Here is a 25,800-nt window from a genome sequence, read left to right on the forward strand (position 1 = left end):
GCTGATACTGGACTTCTTTTCTATCAGAGCCAAACATGAGATGACTGGAGAAACCGTGGTATTTCAGGGAGGTCTGAGTAAAACCCCAGATGGGTAAGTTTACTGATAGTCTCTGACAGAGACACAGTCAGTGCTGAAACAGAATTCCCTAAAAAATCTGCTTCCTGACATTTTGTTCCTTCTTGTTCTCTAAGTTACTGTAACTATTTCTGTGTAATACAACCGTGCTACTCACCGTTCTTTGCCTGCTTTACAATGTGAATTGAATATGGCTTTAGTGTTGTAGCATTTGTCTAAATAAAAATACGAACACTGATTTCCCTTCTGCTTTTCAAAGTCAAGGTCTTTCTACCTATAAGGAGCTTTGTTCACTGGCTAGTGACCTCAATCAGCCAGACCTGGTGTACAAATTCATGAATCTGGCCAACCATCACGCCATGTGGAATTCTCGGAAGGTAATGCCCTGCTTTCATACAACTTCCATTCCCACTCTGAACTCTGGAAACAACAATCCATTTCTCTATTCCTGGTTATAAGTTTTATGAATAACTGCACGTGTTGATGCTTTCATATAGTCCAAGGCAAATTTATCAGGCTGAGAAAAAAATTTGGGATTGCTTGAAATTCTTAAAACTTTGGTATCAGAGTATTCATAAAATCCTACATTCCCCTCTGAATTATCTGACATCCTTTTATTTTTTTTGAGTGTGCTTAGAAGGACAATCCTTAATGTGTTTGAACAGTGATAATGTTTTGAAAACTGGATGAAATTTTGGATGCCAGGGAAAGTGATTATTTGTTATTTAAGGAGGCAGAGTAAAAAGTAATCAGTAAGTGGCTAAAAAGCACTGTTGTCAAAAATATCCTTTTTTAACTCAAGTTTTGATATTTTAAAACAGCTGGGAGCTTTAGCAAAGCCAAAATACTGTTGGATCCACTTCCAGGTGAAAAAAGGAGCATCATGAGCTTGAAGATTTAGGTGTACTATTCAGAGCTTTTACGTGGGGACTCTTCACTGGCTTCACAGAAGCATGGAAGAACTTGTTTTGAGTCCCTGACAACACCACTTAGTGCAAAAAACAAGTCCTAGCTTTAATTCTCATCCAGAGTTTGACAATTCATCACGTCTCAAGACCTCCCTCAGCACTGTGACTTCAAAAGCACGGGAGCATAGTTAGGTTCCTGACCCTTGTGGAATTTCTCCAGCCCAGATGAGTCCAAAAAATCCACGCAGAAGGTGTGCGTGGGTTGAGCTTTGGCATATGAAAAATTTGCAAAATCTTTTCATTTGAAGGGGACATCTGGAAGTCTGTGCTCTAAACCCCCCTCAAGAGCTAAACAGAGCATGCTGTTCAGGGCCTTGGAGGCCTTGCATTTCCTTACACTTTCTGCAGCTTCATGCTTTTCATGGCAGTGGTCCTAACTGAAAATGTGTCTTTATTGCTGTTTTCTAGATTAACCCAAATAACACATCCTGTCCTTTGAAGTCCCTAGTGTGAGGTTTTGAGTGGCAGCTTTTCACACTGCAAGTCAGAAAGCAGGCGGTCATTAGAGGCAGTCACTGCACTGCCTTCATTGAGTAATTTCTTCCTGGACTATCCTGCCAAATCTCGTGGGACCTCACAGGCAAGCATCAGTTCCACTGTATTAGAAGTGACAGTGGAATGGACAGTGTTGGAGAAAGAAAAGGTCATAAAAAAATACTGAAGTTTAAAGTAAATATGGACAGATGCAAAATTATAATACCCAGAAAATTCAGGTTTTAGAAATAAGGTGAAGTTATTTTGGTTTTTGTTTTTCAGTTCCTGAGTTACTCTAACTTTTCTAAATCAGCTGAGTTGTAAGGAAGCAGTGGCCCACTCTCACCAGTTTAGCCAACAAAGAATCTCGTTTTGAAGAACATATTTAAATCTGTATAGTTTTAATTCACCACTACTATTTCTGCAAATGAGATCAATCAGTATCTTGAATGTAAGGTTGGAGGAAAGTTTTGAAGTAGTATGTTGTCTGCTGAGTGTGAGATTACTGTGTTACTGTAACAGTGAGGATGGGCTAATTCTAGTACCATTCTAGACCTTTTGATCTGGTCTAAATCTGAACTATGTCAGTCGGTTTTGCCTCTGACTGTGTTGTGCCCATGAGCAATAACTGGGTGAGTGAATGATGTTTCAACAGATACTATTTTGTTGTTATTTCAGGGAGCAGCTTTTGGTTTCAATGTGATAGCTGCCAAGGCTGGAGAGCAACTGGCTCCATTTTTACCCCAGCTTCTTCCCCGGCTTTACCGTTACCAGTTTGACCCCAACCTGGGCATTCGGCAGGCAATGACCAGCATTTGGAATGCCTTGGTCACTGACAAGTCCATGGTGAGTGACCAGTACAGTCTGGCAAGGGGCTTTGCTGCCAGCCAGCAGTGTCTTGGAGATCCTCATGGGACAGACAGATGCATTTTGTGAAAGGAGGGGCAGTGCAGAAAGGGGTGAGGTACTGTGCTGGAAAGGAGGTGTTTAAATCCATGGATGAGCTTGGAGCTTGCACAAAGGTTTTGCACTCTCTCTCGTACGTGAACGGATTTTGCTGACCTTGTTTGTGCAGCCAGCATTAAAATTTATGATTTACTTAAAATGGGGTCTTTCCACTTTGATATTGCTTTGATACTGCTTATGATAAGTTTTTCAGGAATACTTATGGCCTAAGCTGCCTTCCTAAAGGAAGAGCGTCTAAATATAGTTCCTCAGTTTTTAAGTGGGAGGAAGCTCGTGGTTGGAGGCTATTCCATCTGTTTGAGGAGCACTCCTCCCAGGTGTATTTCAGGAATAAGTGATTTTCATAAGATACCTTTGCTCTGGTTCTGCAAGGCTTGGAATTGGGTTTGCATTTTTTTCCTCTAGGAAAGCTGATCTTAATGTAAAGTCGTTCACTCTAATCCCTCATTAAAGCACAACTGCTTCTTGAGTAAATACATGTGTGGTGTTGCATTTTAACAGTTCAGCTGATAAAGGCCATAAGGGGACTTTTCTTGTTGAATCTTTCACAATGTTAAGCACTCAAGGAGTGCAGAGAAAGGTGTGTCTAAAGCGCAGTCGGAGAAAGTTTGCACAGCACTGGCAAGCATTAGTTCATCTGATGTGTCTGAAAGCAGGTTGTCTTGTGCAAGAGGACTCTTTTTTTACAGAGTACTGGAGAAGGATGCATTGCTGTACTTGTCTCATGATTTTTCCTTTTATTAATTATAGGTTGATAAGTACATGAAGGAAATTCTTGAGGATTTGATCAGTAACTTAACCAGCAGTCTTTGGAGGATCAGAGAATCCAGGTATTGCTAGGAAAAGTATTAGATTTGTCTTTGAACTCAGTTCTTTTCTCTTGTTCTTTGTAAACTTGTTAACCTGAAGAGGTTGAGGAGGAAAAGAGGACATATCCTTTCATCAGGATACAGCCCAGCCTTGTACTCATACTTCCAAGCCTGCCCTAGGAAGTATGACACAATCTTGAAGCTATTTGCCTGAAATTTTTGTTTGCATGTTGCTTTACACTAAACAACATCTTCTGAAGAATTGAGTTTTCTGGTTACTAGTTCTTGCCTATCCTTACATCTGGAATAATGTTTTCTCTAAGAAACCTTGTCAATTTGACAGTTATGTACTTGACAGCAGGATGCCATACTACTTTTTGTTTTTAATGGTTTGTAACTATGCTGTGTTGAAAACCTCCCATTTTAATTTCAGTTCCATACTTCATATCAGTTTGATTTCTTCTTATTGTATGCTTAAAGAAGAGAAGACTAAAACAATTTTGTCACTGGATTGTTTGCAGTAGCAATTTTCACCACGGCAGCCTTTTTTACTTCCTGTCATATGTTTCAAGTTTTTCCTGAATGACTGAGCATTTTTTTTTTCTCTGCCAAAGGAGACATTCTTGTGACAGAATAGATTTAGTGTATGGGGAAAGTAAGGAGTGTGAAACAGTTCTCATTTTTCTAAACTATTTATTCATATTTATAAGGATATCTGAATATATACACCTATATCAAGTAAGAACACTGTGTGAAAGAAATAAAATTCCCTGTTTGCAGTTGTCTGGCACTAAATGACTTACTAAGAGGAAGACCTTTGGATGATGTCATAGACAAGCTTCCAGAGATTTGGGAAGTCCTTTTCAGAGTGCAAGATGACATTAAGGTAATGGAACTGAGAACTGAATAGGAATCTTCAACAAACAGTACAGTGATCAAGCTCTGAGGTGTTTAAAGACAAATTTCTCTGACAAGTGAGCTTGAAGCCAGTGGGAGTTTTGAGTATTAAGCAGACTAGAAATTCATGCTCCTTGAAAGTAAAATTTCCTTGCCACATTGAAAATTCTCTTTATGTTTGAAGTGTTGAGTTTCATTCCAGCTGGGCTTATTGTAGATGATTTGAGATTTTTCCTTGATATAAAAGAATTCCTGATTAGTTGCTTAACTTTTATTTTGGACTGATACATGGTGATATATGGTGTGCTGAACTTGGATATGTGACGTCAGAGTCTTTGGGTCCTTCCGGGTTTCAGCTCTGCCAATGTATTGATTGTACCAGATACTGAAATGGAGCAAAGCCATCTTTTAACAATGTTCTAATACCTTCTTCTAAAGATATTGCTACTTTCTATTAAGTACTGGCCAAGAAGATAGCCTTGTCTGTTCTAGTGTTAATGCTTATTGATTAATATTAATTATTTTAATAATGAGAATTCTAATTATTCTTCTAATTCTAGAAGAATAAAAATAACAGAAGTAATTGGTGACTTCTTTTTTTAGGAGACTGTGCGAAAGGCGGCAGAATTAGCCCTAAAAACTTTAAGCAAGGTAAAACTCTACAATTTTGTCATATGTACATGTAGACAAGGCATGTATGGTTTTGATGTCAGGGATGACCACAGACTATATTTATTCAGAGGATTTCTAATATAAGATCCAGTTGTGAAAGACTGCCCTAGAGAGCAATCATAATAAGCATCACCACTCCCCTGTACTTTTATTGATGCTAGTGAAGTCCTGGCTGCTTGAGGGTAATGCAGTGTTAAGGTCTATACAAGCAAAGGAAGGATATGATAAACTGTGGGTTTTTCCTCCAATGTTGTTTTTGCATTACTTGGGGGTGGGATTTAAGTAAACTTACTGTAACTTCAACAGTTTACCAAGACTGACTGATCTAGTTGACCAAGCCTGGTGGTAAGTCACTGGTATGAAACAGAGTAACTGTGTATGGACTTCTCTGTGATGCTGTTACTGACAAGGTTTTTTGGGTGTAGTACACACTTGATACTTTGTTTGGTGATCCTCTGAAAAAGTCATGGGTGGCAGGGTATCTAAAGTGCTGTGTTTGAAATCACAGTCTTCATAGTGCATGACATTTTAATGCTGCAAGTGAGGATCTGGTTCCAGAATGTTGTGAAAGGTTGTGATTGCAGAATCTGTTCTCCTCTGTGACTTGCTGCTCAGCTGTGTGGAATGGTTGAGTTCCTGTGGCTGAGATAGGCTGTCCTTCAACTGAAAGGCTGTTTGATTAATCTGTTCTTCCAGATTCAGGTCAAGGCCTGCTAGGCTCTGAATTTGCCTTTTCTGGAAGTAGATTGTAGTTGACTTAACTTAGTTGGCTTAACTACCTTGTGGAGAGAAGATGAAGGTGTAACAGAGCCTGGGCTTGGCCACGACCAGTTTGTTTAGTTGCTGTTGGCTTTTTCTGTCTGAAGGAGATGGTGCTTTAATATAATCTGTGGGGGAGGTTTGTACGTGTTTACAGCACTAATTCTCATCTGTCCCCAGGTCTGTGTGAAAATGTGTGACCCCGCTAAAGGAGCAGCAGGTCAGAAGACAATAGCTGTGTTGCTCCCTTGCCTCCTAGACAAAGGAATTGTAAGCACAGTTGCTGAAGTTCGATCTCTCAGGTTAGTTTTGCCCTATGAAAGTTCCTGGGGGTCGGGTCTTGACCAAAGACACCAAGTTTATTCACCTGAGGTGCAGAATGTTCTTTGTGTTTGAAGTGACAAGTTGCTCCCCAAAAGAGCTTTCCTGCTGAGGTCGTTTTTCATAGAGTTTAAACAGCAGCCCTGAGAACTCTGCCTGTCTTTTGGGAGTATGTGGCCTCTCTGCAAATGTCCGGATTCAGTTCCCAGCAGGAAGTTCTTTTCTCCCTGTACAAATGGCAGGCTGATCCAGAAGCAGTGTGCCATGCTTAGGCTGTCCTTTGGGACTGGCATATTTGTTCCGGTTGCAAACAAAAAGTCCCATGGTTCTTCAAACAGCCATGTCTGATTTCACAAGTTCTTATGAATATTGACAGTTCATATCCCACATGTGGCTGCATTTGATCACACTGTTCAAATACATTTTATGTCTTGTAACAGTTCAATGTTCCTTGATGGGTAGGGACTTTATATGCTTGTCAATTTATAAACTTGTTTATTCTTTCCTTTGACTGAGGCTCAGAAAAACTGGAAAATTCAGAGTTGAAGAGTAGATAGCTGGTCTTTACAAAAATAATTATTAGGAAAGCCATAAGGCTTCTAACAAAAGGATATTTCCTGAACTTTTAAAATTAATTTTGAATATATAAAACCCCTTTGTCAAAATGCAGCATGAGAGATGTGATCAGTCTGAAACTGACTAGTAAGGTTTGAATAGATTATTGTAACTTGTCTTTTCTTGGGCAGAAACAATGAATGTCTCAGGGTGACTTTGCCCAGTGCTTGTTTAAAACATGGGGGTGTGTTATTTCTTCCTTATCTCTCTGCAGTAGTGCCTCTTTGCCCATTCCCTTTGTGATTCCAGGGTCAAAGTAAACAATTCTGGCCAAAATATACATAACGTCCCTTGGAAGCTCAGGACTAGGGAATAATTTTTTTTAAGCAAAGATTACAAAAGTTTTTGTTTGAAGGAAGATTTATAGTAGTATATCTGGATTACAGTAGATGAAAGAGGCTTTTCAGATCATTTTGTGTGTATCTGTGTTGACGTACCCTTTAATCCTTTTCCAGCATTAACACTCTTGTGAAGATCAGTAAAAGTGCTGGGTCTATGCTGAAACCTCATGCACCAAAACTTATCCCAGCCCTGTTGGAATCCTTGAGTGTACTGGAGCCTCAAGTCCTCAATTATTTGAGTTTTTCTGCAACAGATCAAGAGAAAGTAAGTGCAGCTATAACAGGGGAAGTGTCAACAGAGTAAAGATGACAAAGATTTAATCTTCATTCATTGAACAGAAAAATAGCAGATTTGGTAGAGAGGTGTTCAAAAAGCAAAGAGAAATAGCTAATAAGTTACTAAAAAGTTTGGTCATGGAATATGGCTGGACAAATGTGGAGTTTTTTTTTTGAAGGATTGGGATTATTTTTATCCCTTAGACCACTGTGTTTGCAAAAGTAAAGAGCAATTTTAGTAATCCATTTTTTAAATGTCACCACTGTTTTTTTCCAAGAGATTATCTTCAGGACTTCATATAACTTCAATTGGAAGATGTGCTGTGGCACTGTGGGCTGGAGGTGGATGTTGTCAGCACTCTGTTCTTTAATTGTTGTCAAAGAACCATATTAAGCAATCACAGTCTTCTTGAGAAAGTGATTGATACCCATTGATTAGAAACAAATTTAGCTAATTTAATTGTGATTCAATTAGATTATCCCTTTGCAAATGAAAAAGGAGTGAACAATGTGAACAGTTCAGTGTGAGATTTTATCTCTTCTCCCACCTTTGTTTTCTCTTCCTCTCTCTCTCCCTCCCTCTAGAACATCTGTCTGTCTCTGAAAGGGAAACAGTCGTAGTCTGTAGGCATAATTGCTTTCTCGATTCAGCTGAAATAGGTTTTAGTGTAAGGTAGTGAGTTACAGCTGATGTTGTTGTCCTTTCTACTGTTTTCATGTTGTGTTTACACTTGGATTTGTTTGGGGTTTTTTTCTGTTTGTTTTTAGACTGCAATGGATAGTGCCAGACTTAGTGCTGTCAAGTCATCTCCCATGATGGAAACCATTAACATGGTAAGTATGGATTTCAGAAGGGTTCCAGTGTGAGGTATGTTTTAGAAGAAGAGGAATTAAAATGGAAGCTTTACAGAATATCTCTTATCACATCTCCATGTGGCTGTGTGTCCACTTCCTTTTTCATGTACAGACTTCTCATCATGGCACCAATGCTTTCCCCTCAGATCAGTTGTGAATAATTTAGCTCCACTTGGAGTTAGATGGATTGCTTCTTTATCTAAAGACCTGCCTGCTTTGATGAAAAGGGCATCCTTCAAGTGCTTTTCTTTGTATGGGGCCTGAGCTGATTCTGGGTTATGTTAGCTAGCATGTCTTTTCATCTCTGGCCCACAACTCCAAAACCAACTTCTCACCTGGGCCTTCAGTTGATGATAGTCACTGTTGGTAAGGCATAAATGCTGTTCAACCATTGCCTTGTGGTGCCTTAGATATACCTATGTGGGCCTTGCCCATGCTTTCATGGTGGAGGTGGTTAGAGAAAATGCTGAAATCACTGGAGGCCCTGTCAGCAAGTGGTGTTTGGCACCAGAGTTTCCTGCGGCTGGAGGAGGAGTTGCTGATGGCTACATGCTGTGCTGTAGGATCTGTCCTGACAGAACTTCTTGTTCTCTGTAGGAACCTTCCCAAAATAAGGCACCTCTTTTCCACTCAGGCATTGCATGCCTGGGGCATGTAGGCAGGTAGAGAATTTGAGGGTTGAGCAAGTTTTAGGGAGTTGTAGCCACCAGAACAATTTATTGTTTCCTTGACTTCTGGAAAAACAGCAACAGCAAGCCCTTCTGTACATAACAACATGTGGAGTTGAGTTTTGGTGTCAGGTGAAGTGGTCTCTATAAATAGAGTGTAAAGCAGTCAAGAATGAAAGGCCCCATGTAAGTGTACAACCCTGCAGCAGCTGCTGCTGTCCCTCCTCCAGGCCATGCCCTACTCTGCCAGCCCTGGGGCAGCAGCTGTGTGCCCTGATCTTTGAGTGGGCTTTTGTATGGTAGGGTAGAGGTAGTAATGGCTTCCTTGGAGTATTGTGAAGATGTCCTGGCTTATGAGCAACCTCCTCTATATTCTGGGGCTAGCTGGGAGATTATATGGATAATTTCCTTCACCATACCAGTGATGGAGGGGGAAGTAACAGTTCATCTGACTTTGGAAGCTCATGAAGTTACCCTCATTTAGTACGTCCTTGATCCTTGAATTTGCTAGAAAATAGATCTCTCCACTGGAAACAGTGTGTTACATAGAGTGCTGGTAACATGAGGCCCAGTTTTGGATATATTTGGCCCTAGTTTGGATATATTGTTGCTTCCTGGTTACAGGGAGCTGGGAAAATGTTGGGTTTTGACCTAAGATACAGATGCCTTTGCATCTCGTTCTCACATGTGTGTTAGTTTCAGGCTTCCTGAAGAGTTGGAGTGCCAGAGAACATCAGTTGCAGCAAATGATAGTTTTAGCAAGGTCAGCTCAACAGAGAAGTGAGACAGGAGAATCTGTATATGGTGGAATCCACTTCATGTGGGCTTTTTCTCATCATGCAGCAAGCTCTTGTGATTCAGATCAGGACCAGCCAGCAGTGCTGAGGCAGCCTCTGCTAGAAATACACCAACTTAAGTTACCATCATTACCTTTTTCTTTTTTTTACTTTTTTTCTCTCTCTCCCTGTCTCTTGCCTTTCTCTAGAGCTTGCAGTATTTGGATGTGTCTGTCCTCAGTGAGTTGGTCCCTCGGCTGTGTGAACTGATCAAAAGTGGAGTTGGCCTTGGCACAAAGGTATGTCTGTGGTTTTAATAGTTCTTTTGGAAATGAAGAAGGGAGTATAGAGCAGTGTCAATGTAAATATAGTTCCTTTGACCATGTCTTTTAAAGCAACAGCTTGGGTTGATAGATACTGGAGTCATTTGACATCTGAGCCCCACTCCACTACATCACTCTACTGAATGTGTGCTGCCCTAGCCTCCTCTAGGCTACATGGCTGCTGTGCTCTGTGACACATGAGTGCAGAAGGTTGTCTTCAATTGCTGCAAATCTTCTAGGATCATCCATCTTGACTGTGGGTCCTTTTTCACTTCCTATTTCAATTCTTGTCATTCATGTTTTGCAAACTTTTACTGCTTCTACTTTTACTGATCTTGCATTATGAGAACAGAGGTCACTGGATGTAGATCTTGTCTTAGAAGTGCAGGTAGCACCACAGCAAGTATTAACAGTAATAACCAGTGGCAAATACTGTTTTATCTTACCTTTGTTTTCCCTTGCAATCTTCCAGGGGGGCTGTGCCAGTGTAATTGTGTCATTAACCACACAGTGCCCTCAAGACTTAACACCTTATTCAGGTAAGGTTTGCCTCTTAGTGTCAGGATTTAAAGGGACTTTTTGTTGCTTTGGTATTTCTTCCCTTGAGTTTAGCACAAGAATGATCGTTACAAGTTTATTTTTATCAGAGAGCTGTTTGAAGTTAGCTTTTTTGTTTGAAATTGGCATGCTTGGAGTAGGTTCAGTACCTCACCAAGCTGGAAGAGGTAGAGGAAGGAGTTGAGGGAATTCACTAGCACTGAGTAGGAATAGGCAAAAATATTTCTGGTTTTTCTTGGAGCAGTCTAGCAATGCCTATGTTAGTGCAGCACTGCCACTATGCATTGTTCTTTCAACTTGAGCTATGGGTGGACCATGAACAGCAACTTTGCTTCATTGAGTCTCTTGTGATAGTAGAAAGAACCTCACCTTTCTGTTGCAAAACAGAAATGAAGCTGAAAGCATGGAGTGCTTGCATATAGAAACATTATCAGTCAAGGTGTGCAAAACACTAGCACTAGTTTAAACATAAGGACTTAGAGCGTTAATAACCCCACATACATGCAGTGAGGAAAAAGGCATAAATTCAGGCAATCTAATGAAATGCAGGTTATTGCAATTCTTGCCAGAGTGACCAAACATAATGTTTCTGATAAAGTAAAGTCTCTTCCAACAGGCAAACTTATGAGTGCTTTACTTAGTGGCTTGACTGATCGCAACAGTGTGGTACAGAAGTCTTTTGCCTTTGCTATGGGGCATCTAGTCAGGGTAAGTTGGGCTTTAAGTTTTATTTTGCTTCTTTATAGGTGGTCTTCTTTGAAGCGTTTGAATAATTTGAGTCTCTTCCTTCTTTACAGACTTCCCGAGACAGTAGCACTGAGAAGCTGCTGCACAAACTCAGCAGCTGGTACATGGAGAAGGAAGGTGTGTTGCTTTTGAGGTATTCACTTACAGAATACAGTGCAGAAAAAGTTCCTGGTGACATCAAAAGCTAGTAAAGAAACATTTCTATGTCCTGATGCTTGGTTTCACTGGCTGAATAATTCCTATACAATGTTACACGATACTGTGCATTACCCTGCTTTCCAAGAGGCAAACCAAGCAGTTAAAAGGATAATCCTGCTTGCCAGTCATAAGATGCTTGTTTTGCTCTTTCAGAGCCAGTTTACAGAGCAGGCTGTGCTTTAACTGTGCATGCTATGGGACGCTACAGCCCAGATGTACTGAAGAACCATGCCAAGCAAGTGCTGCCATTGGCTTTTCTTGGGATGCATGAAGTTCCTGAAGAAGAGAAAGGAGAGAAAGAGAATTCTACTCTGTGGACTGAAGTTTGGCAGGAAAATGTACCTGGTACGTTGTATTAAGAATAGTAAAGCTTTCAGGAAAGCATGGGACAAGAAATAGCATACTTTCTGGAATTCCATTTTGAAAATACAGAGTTTTCATGGTAAGAGATTTGGGAAGTTTGTTTCTATTTTCTTCCTTGCTCTAGATTTCTTGTATGAAGTCTGCCTTTTCTGGCTATTTAAAATAATTACAGGGGCACTGATCACAAGGGTGGACAGACACAGTAGAAGTATTTTAAAATTGTGATACACTGAGTGCCACTGTAATATGGCCCTGATCGTGCAGGTGATTGGACATCTTTGGAAATTTTTATGCCAGCCTTATATGCCCTCTATATATGGGGCTGCTGCTCACTTCAAAGTTTCAGGGGCTTTGCCCTTTCTCTCTTTAGGAGATCTCTGTGACAATACCTCTGGTTTTAGATTCAATGAATGAATTTATGCTATAGAAGTGCAGTTCTTTCTATAGATGAAGATCTGGATACATTATAGTATTGTCTTGCTGACTCTTTCAGATTTCAGATTTGGTTCCTCAGTCCTCAGATGATTTTTCAGGAGTCTGAGAAAGAAGCTGGAAAAGGTTTTCTAGTGATCTGTTCTTGGAAGAAAAAAAAAAAAAAAAGACATTATATTCCTTAGAAACAGGCTAACACAATGTCTAGTGTCTGCTATATGGAAGGACTGACATAAGCTCTCTGTCTAAATACTCAAAAAAGACTGTATGTTTGGAACCCCTAGAAAAGAACCCACCTTCAGGCTAGGAGGAATTCTACACGCTTTTGCCTGCAGTGGACCTTTCTGATGTATCTCATAGCAAAAAACCCAAGAGATCTATAACTGGTTCTTTTTGTGTTTTCCAGGGTAGCACTGGTCTTGTTCACTTGTGGTGGTTTTTGTTGTTTTTGGGATTATTTTTTTTACTAAGATCAAAGGTATGTTTGTTTTGTAGCAAAATTATAGTTTCCCTCCATTTGACATGCAGGTACTCAAGGTGGGATCAGACTGTATTTGCAGGAGTTAATATCCATCACCCAGAAGGCTCTGCAGTCGCAGTCCTGGAAGATGAAAGCTCAGGGAGCAGCTGCCATGGCATCAATTGCTAAACAGACCAGCTCCCTTGTACCGCCACATCTGGGAATGGTGCTCTCTGCACTGCTGCAAGGCCTGCCAGGGAGAACCTGGACTGGGAAGGTAAAGAGGGAATTGTCACCTCATGGTTGGCTGTGAGCCCAGCAGCGTGCAGCCCTTAAGTCAGGAAATGCAATGTTCTCTGCTGCAGAGCAGCACAATAAGAATGCTGATGCAGGTAGTCTGCCTTTTGTCCTGCATTTAGCAGCTACAGAAATGACTGGGAAGATAGGTAGGTGAAATTCAGAATGCTTTGGAGTTGGGTTCCCACTTAGACAAATTCCACTGCACCATTTCTAGCCTGGAGGGATACTAGCATGTGCACAGCCCCTTTTTGCTGCCAGTTCTGTGCAGATTGAAGGCTAAGTCCTCTGAAGGAGGAGTGGCAAGAGATAGACAGACATTGCTTCTCCGAACTGGTGTCACAGGCATGTGTCCCCAGTGCCCCTTGCAGAAGAGCACAAAGGTTTGCCCTGTGCAGCAGGACTGTGCATTTTGGCTCTGTGGCACTTCTCAGTGATGTCTCTTCTGTCATTGCAGGAGGAGCTGTTAAAGGCCATTGCCAGTGTTGTTTCTGCGTGCAGGTAAGTGGCTTGAAGGAGGTGGTACCCTCAGGATCTGAGATCTCAAAAGGGAGGTTGTTGTACAGTGTTATTGCATATAGAGTACTAAGGAGATATTATAGAAGGTTTGTCATCACCATCCTGATCTCTTATCAGCAGAGAGCAAGTGAGGAGCTCCTCTTATGTGAGAAGCAAGTGATGCTTCAGAGACACCTACAGAAGCAAATGGTTGATTTAGAGAGGAAGAGGAGGATGTTGAGAGGCCACAATTGCTAAGAGGAAAGCAGAGACTAAGGGGGAAGATTGAGACCTTAAATGGGAAAAAGAGGAAGAAGTAAAAGAGTAGTGAGGGTGTAAGTGCCTTGGAAGCATATGAGAAAAGAAGAGAATAAAACAGGGAGAGCAGACAAACAGTGAGAAAGACCCCTGTTACAATTACTGGTAGGCGACTGAGTGCCTGGACACAGGAATTAATTCCTCTCTGGGAACAGTGGATTTTGGGAAGAGATTAACATGATGGTGTCCATGTGCCTTGCATTTCAGTGCAGAGCTGCAGAAGTCAGTGCCAGGTCAGCCCACCATCACAGATGTTGTCCAGGCTCTCCTGAAAGAATGTCGTAAAGAAAACCTGAAGTATAAGATGGTGGCACTGCGCTGTGCAGCTGAGGTGCTGCAGGCAACAAAGGAAGACCGGTTCCAGGAACTTGCTGATATCATCTTCCCCATGATAAAGAAGGTGACAGTTCAACTTCTTGAGTTTTCTCTCTTTCAGAGCAGAACACCCAAGTGGTGATAGTCCCAGTGATGCTGGCTGCATGCCAGACTTCTGCCCAAAGGGCTGATGATATGAGAGATTCCCCACACAGACAGATTTTTGGTGGGGCTGAATACCAGACAGTGGTGAGCCCTGGGGTGGTTCTACCTGTGCTGCCCAAATTCTGAATTAGCCCAACTGTTCTTTAGACAGAATCCTGCCCCACTATCCTGTTACCACTTGAAAAGTTAATTCCTGACAGCTCTACAGGCAGCAAAAGGCTCCTGGGAAGCTGTGTAGAGTGCTTGTGTTTAGTATCAGCAGAGCCTTGCAGCTCTGGGGGTGGGACTGGTGTAGCACAGGCACTGTGCTGGGTGCCAGGCCACAGAGCCCGCTGTGCCCCGGCGGCGCCAGAGCTGGGCGTGATGGCTGGTGTGTGCGGCTGCAGGGAACAGAGCTGCACTGCAGGGTGTGCCTAGCCCGCCTTCGTCCTTCTGTCAGTCACACCTTCCCTCGTGGCCTCTGCAGAACTCTCTGGAGAGCATGGGAACAGCTTTTCCAAAGCACGATGAAGAGGATGAGGACATGAGGGAGAAAGAGGTTCAGATGGAGTCCCTGATCTGTGCCTTCGAGACCCTGGGCAAAGCCTGGCCGAGGAGCCTGGAGACACAGCGTAAGTCAGCTGATGACATGCAGAACAAACTATTTTTTCTTAAAATGAAAAGCAGAAGGGAAGGACCTGGAGATCACATGAGATTGAGAAAAGTGCAGGAGAAGATGCAGGATCTCGCTGCAGGCAGATTGTGAGGATCTTCATTGAGATAGCTGCCCCAACTGCTTTCATGCAAAATAACCCATCCTTGGGAAAAATCGTTACTGTTGTCTTAAATTCACTTCACGAAAATGTTCTGAGTTTATAGATAAGCAGTGTTGGAGATGAAGGAGAGACGACCATCCTTTAATGCATCGAACTCCAACTTTATTGATCAATCAATCACCTTATATAACAGTACTAACGAACTTCATGCATATTCTGTAATCCAATGTCATGATAGGCTAACAGAGAAATTTCTAACCACTCCTCTTGTTTTAGAATACCTACAATTGTTTATTAAAAACAGAACCAGTGTTCCCAAAACTTCTTCATCAGTTCTCAGGGTGCCAGCTTTTCCCAGAGACGGTGTTCTTCTTGTTATGGGAAGACAGCCTGAGAACTTTATTGTTTATAAAGTGATGCCTGAGAGAGTCTAATTGTTTATAGAAATCAGAAGGCTGAGAACTGTTAGAAACTGCTTTACTTTTCTCTTCTACTTTTCTCTCAATTGTATGTCTCATGGCCTCTTTCTTTAAGCCATTCCTGAAAAACTCTCCAACATTTCCCCTGTTTTTTTCTTTGAGAGAAAAGAGGTTAGTTTGCCAGGTCTTCCCTATCATTCTACCAACCATCTTTTGGATACAGCTGCAGAAGCAAGGTAAGATAAGTAAAAGCAATAAAAGTACACCTAATATCCCTATAACATATATTACAAAGTTTCTTAACCATGGTCCCAATCCTAAGCTTTTAAGCCATTCATCAATTCCCAATCCTTCTTCTTCCTTAAGGCTGTTAAGCCCCAGTCGTAGCTCTTTTAACTTAGCATGAATAGATACAGAATGATCAGATAAGTTCATGCAACACATCCCTTCAAACTCTTCACACCCATGGCCTTGTGCTAGCAAGTGTTATCCATACATTATCTCTAGGTTGACTAAAATGTGCTACCTTTAATTCTTCAGCTACTACTATACTAAGCAAGATAACAAAAGTGAACTTTATTTTTCTGTGTTTTTATATTGACCTTCTTTTTCTTCTCAGTTTTTAACCTTACTGTTCCTGACACCTGAAAACCACACCTTTGTAACCTTGTAATGCAGTTATCTAATGCTTGATTGGGATCTCCTCTTATAGGACCTACAAAAGAATGTTGTGTTAAAGGCACCAGTTTTCTACACCCTATCGAGGCTATATATGATGCACTTTGAGCTTTAACCCCTTTCAAAATACACTGTACCTCTCACTGATAATAAGCTAAGATTTACTGCTCATGAGATTCATAAAGGTCTAAAACTGAGGCAGTGTTTAGCCCTGTCTCATTCCGTAGTGCCTGCTCCCAATTATGTTCCCAGATGTGCCTATAATTACAGGTGTGGCACCATAAATGAAAAAGTAACAACTGATCACAACCCCTACAACACAGTGCAACCCAAGCAGCACAATTTAGGCGGTGATATTCAAAACAGTCCTCTTTTGCCAGTCCTCGTATATGTAAAGATGATAATGATTCAATAATGTCAATCAGTTCTCTGGTCGTCCGGCAACGGCGTGTTAAGGCCTTATCAGGCATTGCACAACAGGTGGTAATTGGACTAAGAAAAGAAAGCTGTTAGCTGTTTTCATTCATGCGAACCTGGAGAGGAGGTGAAAAAGTCTGAAAATGATTCTTTCTGTCCTTGAAATTATCACATCCACCTTTTTCATGGGTCTCTCAGAAAGGTTCAAAGTCAGTTTTCAGTCTGTAATCCTTTAGTCATTTGGCTCAAATGGCATCAGCTGGGCAATTCTCAGTCCTTTGTTAATTTGGAGTGGTGAAAAAGTAGTATGCATTTAAAGCACTTAAAATATTTAACTTAAAATTTACAGAACTAACAGAAAGATGTCATACAGCAGACTAGCAAGTAGGACAGAGACACCAGTACAGAGTAGAGGGCAAACATTTGTCATTCTCGTATTTTTAAAATTGATAAACAGAGATCACTAGATAATTAACTTGCACACTTCTGTAAAAGCATGATCTGAGAAACTAAAGCTATTTCTCAGTAAGGAGCAGGACTCACTGTAGTATCTTTTTTGCAAATAAATAGGACCCCAGCAAACAAAAGATGCTTAGGGTTTTTTCCATTTTTATCTTTTTACTGGTGTGTTCTGTGACACAGACAATCAATACCAATGTAAGACCTATTTTTATCTAATAGAAACACTTGGAGCAAAACTTTAACAAATCTTCCTAACAAATGAGTATGGCTTCCAGCTTTCAGCTCCCAGTAGGAAATAATATTTGATTCATATTCAGAGAATTAATAGCCTTTGCAATTGGAGACAAGATGTCACTTGAAAACTCATAACTTTTTTTTTAAAAAGTGTTCTAGAAGATACAGATTTAGAAAGCAGCAATAAATTAATGCTCCAAGAATTTTATAATATATGAAAGTAATTTACAGGATTAACTGCTTTGAGGAAATTATGCCTAAAATAAATATACTAAATGGAATTATTAAAATAAAGTTAATTTCAGTTACTCATTCATCCTCTGGGAAGTCTAACGAGACTAATTATAGCAGACTTATTTGCAAAACATGTAAAATCACTTAAATCTAATAAAACTTATCTATAACAAAATTTACCTGACTTTTAAATTCTACATACCTTAACCTAATATAATCTAAACAGAATCTAGCTTTACCCGAACTTAATAACACTCAAACTCAACGGAATCCAATTTTAACAGAACTTAACTGGCTTCAAATCCTACATAACTTAAATCTATATATAATTCAAACTCAACGGACCTCGAACTTAACCGAGAATAAACTTAACTATCTTAACCTTAATAGTATTTAACACTTAATGGCATTTGATAGATGATTTAACTTAAACTACTTAATAAGAGATAAAACTTACTATAGAAATAAAATATAGCATTTACTATAACTTACTTACAGGCCTGATTCCAAAATATTAAGCTAAAATAACCTTTCTCATGTTTTTGCTGCAGCATTTTTATACTTAAATACACTTAAACATAAATTTATTTAAGGTATACCTGTGAAAAAATTCTTTTGAATTCAGTGCTTGCTTTTACATCTATCACATCTAAACAAAGCTTAGAGAATACAAAAAACACAGTCATTACATCTTACTTCTACAATCACTTTAACACATCTTAAACAATTTTAAACCTTTCAAAATGCAATCTCAGAGTTTGATGTTCCACCGATTAGAGTCTATGCTTCTGATGTTTGCAGTCTCTATTAATACAGGTGATTTTAAAACAGCATAACCAATGCTGAGCCAAATCGACTGAAATTTGACTCTTGCATTCATTTACGCTGATTTCTGTTTCACAGTTTGTGCCGGGAAGATCAAAAGTCTCTTTAACTTCGCTTGTTTACCATCACTGGTCTCTCAATTTCAGCAGAGATCTTTCCCTTTTGTTGGCAAAAGTTCACAATTATTACGACTGTTAAGTCTTAAACTGTAGCTTTTGCTGGCTGTGGGGGGAGGGAGAAACGCTCCCGCTTGAAAAAGCGCTCTGGTCCCGCGGCGCGTATGCCGGAGCGGGCGAAAACTCCCCCCCCGCGCTGGGCTCTTTGTTTACTCACTGTTTGCCGGCTGACTGCTGCAGGCACCGCTGCACGCGTGGCTCCCCCCGCGGTGGCGCGGCTCCTTCGCTCCCCCCGCGGCGCTCGGCTCCCGCGGTGCCGGCTTCTTCGGTCGCTCCCCCCGCGGCGCGCTTCGGTCGCTCCCGGCGCGGCTCCCGCGGCGGCGGCTCCTTCCGCGCGGCGGCTCCGCTCTCCCCGCCGCTGCCTCCGCAGCAATTCAGGCGGTCGCTCCCCGCGACTGCTCGCCATGGCGGCGCGCCCGTGCCGAGTTCGGAGTAGCACAGCCCCGCAAGCGCCATGAGCTGCGGCCGCTGTTTTGCACTCAGAGAGATAGTAACACAGCGCACCATACATCACTCGCCATGGCTTGCTTAGCTTCTTGGCAGTTTTATCACTCTCTAAAGCAGCTTCTGACAATAAATCACCGAATTCACGCCATGCCGTTAAGTCGTAAACCTTACGGAAAATCCCTTTATCATAGCCGTAAGTCCAAAGTCCTGTTAATTCCTTTTGCCAATTCATTCCCTTAATTTGCCTTTTTTGCAAGAAAGTAATAAAAAGTTCTATGCGGCTTGCCGGTCCATACCTATATAAATGAGCGCGCTCTGCAGCACCTCCGGCGTCGGCCACACGTACCAAGCTAGGACCCGTCTTTTACGGTCGCCTAGGGCCGGCACGAATCGGCAGACTCTGTCCGCTTTGTCGGCAGACTCCGTCCGCTTTGTTATCGTGCTTAATGCCGTTCCGCAGCTGCTCCTCGGAACCTGGACACCTTCCTCACCTCCCGTGGTATTCCGTTATCCCCAAGAGCGCTCCTCGTAATTCGGCACGTCCGAATTCGACTATCACGTCCGGGGTCGACCATTTGTTGGAGATGAAGGGGAGACGACCATCCTTTAATGCATCGAACTCCAACTTTATTGATCAATCAATCACCTTATATAACAGTACTAACGAACTTCATGCATATTCTGTAATCCAATGTCATGATAGGCTAACAGAGAAATTTCTAACCACTCCTCTTGTTTTAGAATACCTACAATTGTTTATTAAAAACAGAACCAGTGTTCCCAAAACTTCTTCATCAGTTCTCAGGGTGCCAGCTTTTCCCAGAGACGGTGTTCTTCTTGTTATGGGAAGACAGCCTGAGAACTTTATTGTTTATAAAGTGATGCCTGAGAGAGTCTAATTGTTTATAGAAATCAGAAGGCTGAGAACTGTTAGAAACTGCTTTACTTTTCTCTTCTACTTTTCTCTCAATTGTATGTCTCATGGCCTCTTTCTTTAAGCCATTCCTGAAAAACTCTCCAACAAAGCAGGATGAGTGAGGTGGCTTTTCTAATGAAAAGAAGCCTAATTCTGCTGCTCACATTTAGATTTGCAACAAAGCTAGTACAAGAATTGGGAATACCTGGAGCGGGTTGGGAAAAGGTTGCTTTTATTAGCATGCCAGAGTATGTAATGCAGCTGTTTCGTCTGCCAGCATTTGTAATGAGTGAGTTGATGTGATGAAGATTTTCAGGGTCACTTGTTACAGGATGTTGACTTGGTCATATGCAGTGATTAAATGCTTGATGTCCCTTGTTGAGGAGCACTTTGGAGACAGATGAGCGTTTCCTTCTGCCTTTCCATGTGGTAATACGGTGATGTATGTGCTTGCTCTCCTGTAGGTTGCTATCGCCAAGAGTTTTGCAAGTTAATGTGTGACCGTCTGAAACTCAGCACGTGGAAAGTGCAGCTTGGAGTGCTACAAGCCATGAATGCCTACTTTCAAGGGTAATTCTTTTTTCTGCAGTCCACTTGTCTTCTCTTTCTTCCTTGAAATTGTTCTGTGACACTGAATGAATGGAGAAGTTGAGCAAACTTCTGTCCCAGTGATGCAGGATGCCTGACTGTTTTTATATTTGACAGGCTAATGTTGTTTGATGAGGAGCACTCTGACCCTGTGGCTTTGACAGAAATACTGTTGGAAACCTGTTCCTCTATCACCCATTCTTTAGGTAAATGGACTTCTCCTTATTTGTGATGGGTGATGAATTGCTTGTAATACTGTTTTCCTCTGGGGGTTTGTGTGGTAGAGGAAATGCAGAATAAGCAGAGGTTGTCAGAGGTAACATTTAGCCATTCCTTGCACTGTAGGGATTACTGTGAAGTTGCAGTGTTCAAGACAGCAGCATGCAGGGTGCAGTTCGGAGAGAAGTGTGTTCCTCTGGTGCAAGAGAGCTCTGCAAGGGCAGGGAGAGGCAGACAGCAGACCGTGCAACCTCTCACCACACAAGGAAGCAATCCTGATTTAATGAAACACAGGCTTTTCTCCTCCACCATTCAGACTTCTTGGATACATATGCATTATGTATCCAAGATTATAGTATCCAAAAGATACCCCAAATTTTCTCAGATAGCCAGTGCATGAAGCTCCAAGGCTCAGAGGCAGTTTGTGCTCTACAGGAGCTGGGCACCCATATATAAGTGCTGCTTGTGTCATGCAGATAGTAATGGGCCTCTCTGTTACTTTGGTAGTGTTCCCACTTGTCCTGTGACTCTAACAGTGCCCCATATCTTGTACCTGCATGTAGTCTTGTTTCAGATGTGCCTAAAAGACAGCACTTACTTTAGTGCTAGCTACCAATTCAGAGACCCCTTTGGAGAAAGTTTCTTTTAGGTATCAGTCCTCATGGAATGAGGACTAGGGTCTCATCTTAGTAAGATTTTAGCTCAGAGACCAAGTAACTTTTTGTGACAAGCTTGTGTTTGATGGCTGGCATGGGGTTTATGTACCCTGACTTAATCCTGCTTGTTAACATTTATATGGTCTCCAACCAGTACAACTCACTAGAACATTCTGTTACACACAAAAGTTGTCTGCCATCACCCTGCAGCTATGGCAGCATTTTTTTCTCCACTGAAATACGTAAGGAATACAAATTTCTCTGTGGCAGAGGCAATGCACAAGGTTTAGTTGACTTGTCAGCCTCCAGTTGCTGACTTTCTGCCATTCAAATGTGCCTAGTGTTCAAGTGGGAACTGCAGACTGACAGCACAAACAAGAGCTCAGTGAACTGTGTTAGCAAAAGTGGTCTGGAGATCACAGAGGTGACTGCTTTTTGTAAGATTAATCCATTTGGTTCTCAGTGTGGTTTTGGGTTTTCTTGTCTGTTTTCTTTAAATCTTTTAGAAAACAAAAGCTACACATCCATAAGAACAGAAGCTTTGTCTGTGATACAACTGCTGCTCACCAGACTACAAGGTGAGACTTTTTCCTTGCCACCTGGAAGAGCCACTGCTTGGTAAAGATGGCACCTGGCTGTATGGCCTGGAACTCTGGAGAGATGACTTTACCTTCTGCTTGCAGTACTGGGTGATTCTGGGGAAGCTGGGACTTGGAAGTAGGAGAGACCTTGAAGTTAATATCAAGTTCTAAAGTACCATTGGATAGTATTTCCTTTGGTGAGGAAAATGTTTGCCAAGGAGAGTCCCACATGGAGCTCACAGAACCGTCTTGTCGGATCTGCGTGAGTTATGTTCAAACTCCATGGAGGGGGGAGCTCCTTTTAGTACAGAAGAGTGATTTTTACATTTTCAGTGTCAAGTTTTGTTTCTCATTATTATTTAGTATTCAAGACTTGCAGAATTGTCTTCATAGAGTGAGGTCTTCTTAGGTCTCAGGTTCATATGCAGTTGTTATGTAGCAAATTTTTCCTTTGGGTTTCTGGTATGCATTTCATGTTACCTTTATTCTGGCAAAAACCTTACAAGCCTCTTTCATGAGCCATTTGCAACATGGGAAACATGTGGCTCTTCAGGTCCTTGTGGTCCGACGTTGCAGGCTTAGACAATGACACCTGGTCTAGAGAGGTGCAACTCCCTGTTAGGAGGCAGCACATGCACCTGAGCAGCCAGGTGACGAGTTCTCCTGGAAGTGCAGAATGAACTGTGAGTGAAAGGTTGAAGCAGTCACTCTTATAGCCTGTCTGGGGAAAGCAATGTCCTTTTGGAATTTTTTGTTTTGTTTTCTGGTGTTCATGTCCAATGTCTGTCTGTCTTTATCTGCACAGAAGCTCAGCAGTGGGAAAGCCTGACACGGGAAAGCAGAGAACACCTTGTGCGTTCGTTGTCTACGATGGCATCAGATAGCAGACCTGAGCTACAAGAGAGGGCATTTGTGTTGAAGAGAACACTTGAAAATCTTGACTAAGTTTGTAAAACATAAATTTCAAAGTGCCATGTAAAACAAAAACAAAAAAAGTGCAGTGGTCTGAAAACTCAAGTGGGGAAATGAAGATTACTCTGTAGGATGCATCATTCCTGGCCAAAATAAAAAATGCCTTAAATTCTTTTCCCCATTAATATTATTTTTACTCTTAAGCTGATCATTAGTTGTTTTATCAGCAAATACCTCTCATCTGCCCTATAATGTTTGTAAGTGTGCAGCATAAAAAACACAAGGGCAAGATTTTTTTTTAAATAGGCAGAAGAATGTTACTCAGACCCCCTTTGTCCTTCAGAAAAACTGTTGAAAATCCACCAGCACAGAAGGTAAAACCATATTTCGTTTTCACATTTTTTGTATGTAGAGATCTGTTAACTGGTGTCTACCCCAGTAGTGCTGGTGTTTGTTATCTGTAGGGAACAAAATGCTTCCCTTGATGAGGCCTGTGTTCGACTCCTGTGGTTTCCCAGGGGCAGGGTTTCATCTGACACCCACCTCTGCTTCTGCTTGCTCCTCCCTTGCAGCCTGTTGTCTGTGCATTATGAAAGGCAGAGTACTGTTAACTTCACTCCTTCCTCCTTCTCTGACCTCAGCATGGATTGACCGAGACTATGCCTTCCCCAGCTGGCAACCTTGGCCTCCCAAACTTTAAATGAGAAATTTTTCCCTAAAAGGATGCACAAGAGAGCACTTTACTGAGCTGTGTGGGACAAAGTTGAGCCTAGTTGGTAGCCAGGTGGAACACTGCTCTTCTCAAAATTGTTTTGCATGGACACTCCTTAGCTCCAGGAAATAAAAAAAAAGGAAAACAATTTTTTTTAGGTATGTTTTTGAAGAGCGTTTGAAGTTTGAAATGACACATTTTTTAATAGTAGTGGTAATGTTTTATTCCCTTCCTGTTCGTAAACCTGTTCTTGCTTTGGAAACCTGTAACAATTTAGACTTGTCAATATTTGTAAGAAATGGAATCATCTGTCATTTATCAGAGCCCAAGTCATGCTGGTTTCTAGCAATTTGCACTTATGAAGATTATATCTGCATTAACATAGGAGTAAAATTGCTATATGGTGATGTGGCCCTGCTGCCTGTCTCCTTTTTTTCCTCCTCCTCTGACAAAAGACAAATCTGACCCCTATAACAACAAACTTTAATAGTGTGAAGATAGCACTGCTCCATAATCTGACCAGTATGTGTACAACTTTTTGGGGATAAATGCTTTGCTGATGGTGAAATAAAATCATTAGTGTGGGCAATATCATGTTCATGGTTTTCAGCACCAGAAGGCTTGTTTTCTTTTTTTGCAGTCTGCAGCTCCTTTCAGATCTGCTCTCTTAAGGAGATGATTGCTCAGATTACATCATGTTTCCTCCATGCCCATTTATTCAGGTTCAGGTATGCAGTACCTACTTTCCCCTCAGGTGCCATTCCCCAGTCAGTGTTTTCTGGTACTGTAACAATCTTGTTGTCTGACTTGCTCTCCGTAGGGAAGAATGCATTTTGTGCACACCTGGTAAGAGAATGTCAGGAAGAAATGGGCAGAGCTGTCCCACAGTTGCTCTTGTGTAGCAGAAACCTCAGCGAGCACTATTGCATTGTACATTAGAACTGGTCAGTGGGCAACTCCTTGGTGCTGGGAGCTGGTGCTACAATGTTTTGATTTACACCTTGTTGCAGGGAGCTGCTCTTTGTTTACGTGTAGTGTGAACTATTGAGCACAGTGTACATTTTAAAATTTTACTGGGCAAATCATTCTGCAGTATCTTTAAAAACTTGCTTACTGTGACATGTAGTGTCATGAGTGCTCTTCTTTTTTTTTTTGTAGTAGGTGAATATTACCAGTGATGCTTTGCTGTAGCAGTTCATTGTCTGACTTGGGTTTTTTCATATTGGTGAGTGACAGTAACAGAAAAGCAAGAGCCTCCATGTCTCTGGTAATTCGAGCTTTCACTGTGGACTGGAGTATTCAGAGGCAATGCCTAGTATGGTCAAATGACTGTACGTAGAATAACTGTAATCATTATCAATAGCAACCTGAATTTCTCTATTGGGGATTTACACTAGAGGGAAGAGCGTATTCTAGGAACTCTATAAAACAGCTGGATTAACAACTCTGGCCAAGAGTGTTAGGAAGGTTAGAGACGGTATGAGACTTTCTGAATCACAAAGCAATATGTCTTTCTCGTGATTACAGAGCAGATTCAGAGCTCCTCTCTAAAGCATGTGCCTATACACAAAACCTACCTGTACAAAAGTTAATTAAGTCAGAGGTTTGATTTCTACCCCCCTCACATTTGTAAACTTGATTGAATTAAAAAAAAAAAATAGATGTGGCCTTCCTAGAGTTTCTCCTCTAAAAGTGATTGCACTATGTAAAACACACTGTACTTTGCCCAGCACGGGCATTTCTTGTGCTGCTGCAATGCTTTGTATACCTGGAGTGCAGTGTGCAGAATTGACTCTAGCACTCCTGCTCTGACTTACAAGCTGTTGCTTAAATGGATGTATATTGAGAAAAGTTTTCTAATGTTGCAAGATCTCCATCAAATTTATTGCAATCTGTACTGTCCAAATATGTGAATGGTCTGACTGAAAGAAAACCCTCCTGCTTACCAAAAAGCTAAAAACTAAATAAAAGCTGCATGACCTGTTCCTTGGAGTAACTGGTAGTGTTTTTTTTCTCCTGCAGTGAGTATTTTATTGTGTTCCTGTGCTCTAGATTCAGTGTGTGCTGCTGTTGTGCTCCATGCTGGCCCGCTGCCCTCCCCTCATGGAGACACATGGTGGCTCTGCAGCCCTGTGAAGGAAGTGTGTGTTTTTGAACCCATAGCTTGGTCTCCTTAAACCAGGCAGGGTTAGGGCATGTGTCTGTATTACAGACACATTCTTTGCATTTATTATATATACAGTCTTGTATGTATTACATATACATGGTAGATGAGGCCGTGAGATTGAAAACTTACTAAAATAATATTCAAGAACTTCAGTATTTCCAAATTACTCCAGGCATGCACACCTCTCCCCCCCACCCAGTGTAACCTCAGTTATATGCACTTTTCTAAACAGTATTCAGAAAGGAAGAAAAAG

General features: G+C 41.4%; 1 protein-coding gene across 2 annotated transcripts in view; it reads left to right on the forward strand.

Moving 5' to 3' along the window:
* The window catches only part of ECPAS (Ecm29 proteasome adaptor and scaffold), a 63,217-nt gene extending 37,841 nt beyond the window's left edge, over positions 1 to 25,376 (forward strand). For both annotated transcript variants that reach the window (XM_054281806.1, XM_054281801.1), the window contains exons 28-49: positions 28 to 93; positions 338 to 455; positions 2,199 to 2,366; positions 3,237 to 3,316; positions 4,076 to 4,181; positions 4,796 to 4,843; positions 5,804 to 5,925; positions 7,015 to 7,165; positions 7,945 to 8,010; positions 9,685 to 9,774; positions 10,271 to 10,337; positions 10,973 to 11,064; positions 11,154 to 11,220; positions 11,455 to 11,646; positions 12,625 to 12,833; positions 13,311 to 13,354; positions 13,877 to 14,069; positions 14,616 to 14,760; positions 20,177 to 20,282; positions 20,418 to 20,506; positions 21,682 to 21,753; positions 22,562 to 25,376. In XM_054281806.1, coding sequence (XP_054137781.1) covers positions 28 to 93; positions 338 to 455; positions 2,199 to 2,366; positions 3,237 to 3,316; positions 4,076 to 4,181; positions 4,796 to 4,843; positions 5,804 to 5,925; positions 7,015 to 7,165; positions 7,945 to 8,010; positions 9,685 to 9,774; positions 10,271 to 10,337; positions 10,973 to 11,064; positions 11,154 to 11,220; positions 11,455 to 11,646; positions 12,625 to 12,833; positions 13,311 to 13,354; positions 13,877 to 14,069; positions 14,616 to 14,760; positions 20,177 to 20,282; positions 20,418 to 20,506; positions 21,682 to 21,753; positions 22,562 to 22,701 — 2,431 coding nt within the window. In that variant the 3' untranslated portion in view covers positions 22,702 to 25,376. The remainder of the gene's footprint in view (positions 1 to 27; positions 94 to 337; positions 456 to 2,198; positions 2,367 to 3,236; positions 3,317 to 4,075; positions 4,182 to 4,795; positions 4,844 to 5,803; positions 5,926 to 7,014; positions 7,166 to 7,944; positions 8,011 to 9,684; positions 9,775 to 10,270; positions 10,338 to 10,972; positions 11,065 to 11,153; positions 11,221 to 11,454; positions 11,647 to 12,624; positions 12,834 to 13,310; positions 13,355 to 13,876; positions 14,070 to 14,615; positions 14,761 to 20,176; positions 20,283 to 20,417; positions 20,507 to 21,681; positions 21,754 to 22,561) is intronic.
* The last annotated feature ends 424 nt before the right edge of the window (positions 25,377 to 25,800 follow it).

Source organism: Melozone crissalis, unplaced genomic scaffold (assembly GCF_028551555.1).
Source record: "Melozone crissalis strain CALT ecotype California unplaced genomic scaffold, PUWL_Pcris_2 ptg000005l_1, whole genome shotgun sequence".
In the NCBI taxonomy this organism is placed as follows: Eukaryota; Metazoa; Chordata; class Aves; order Passeriformes; family Passerellidae; genus Melozone; species Melozone crissalis.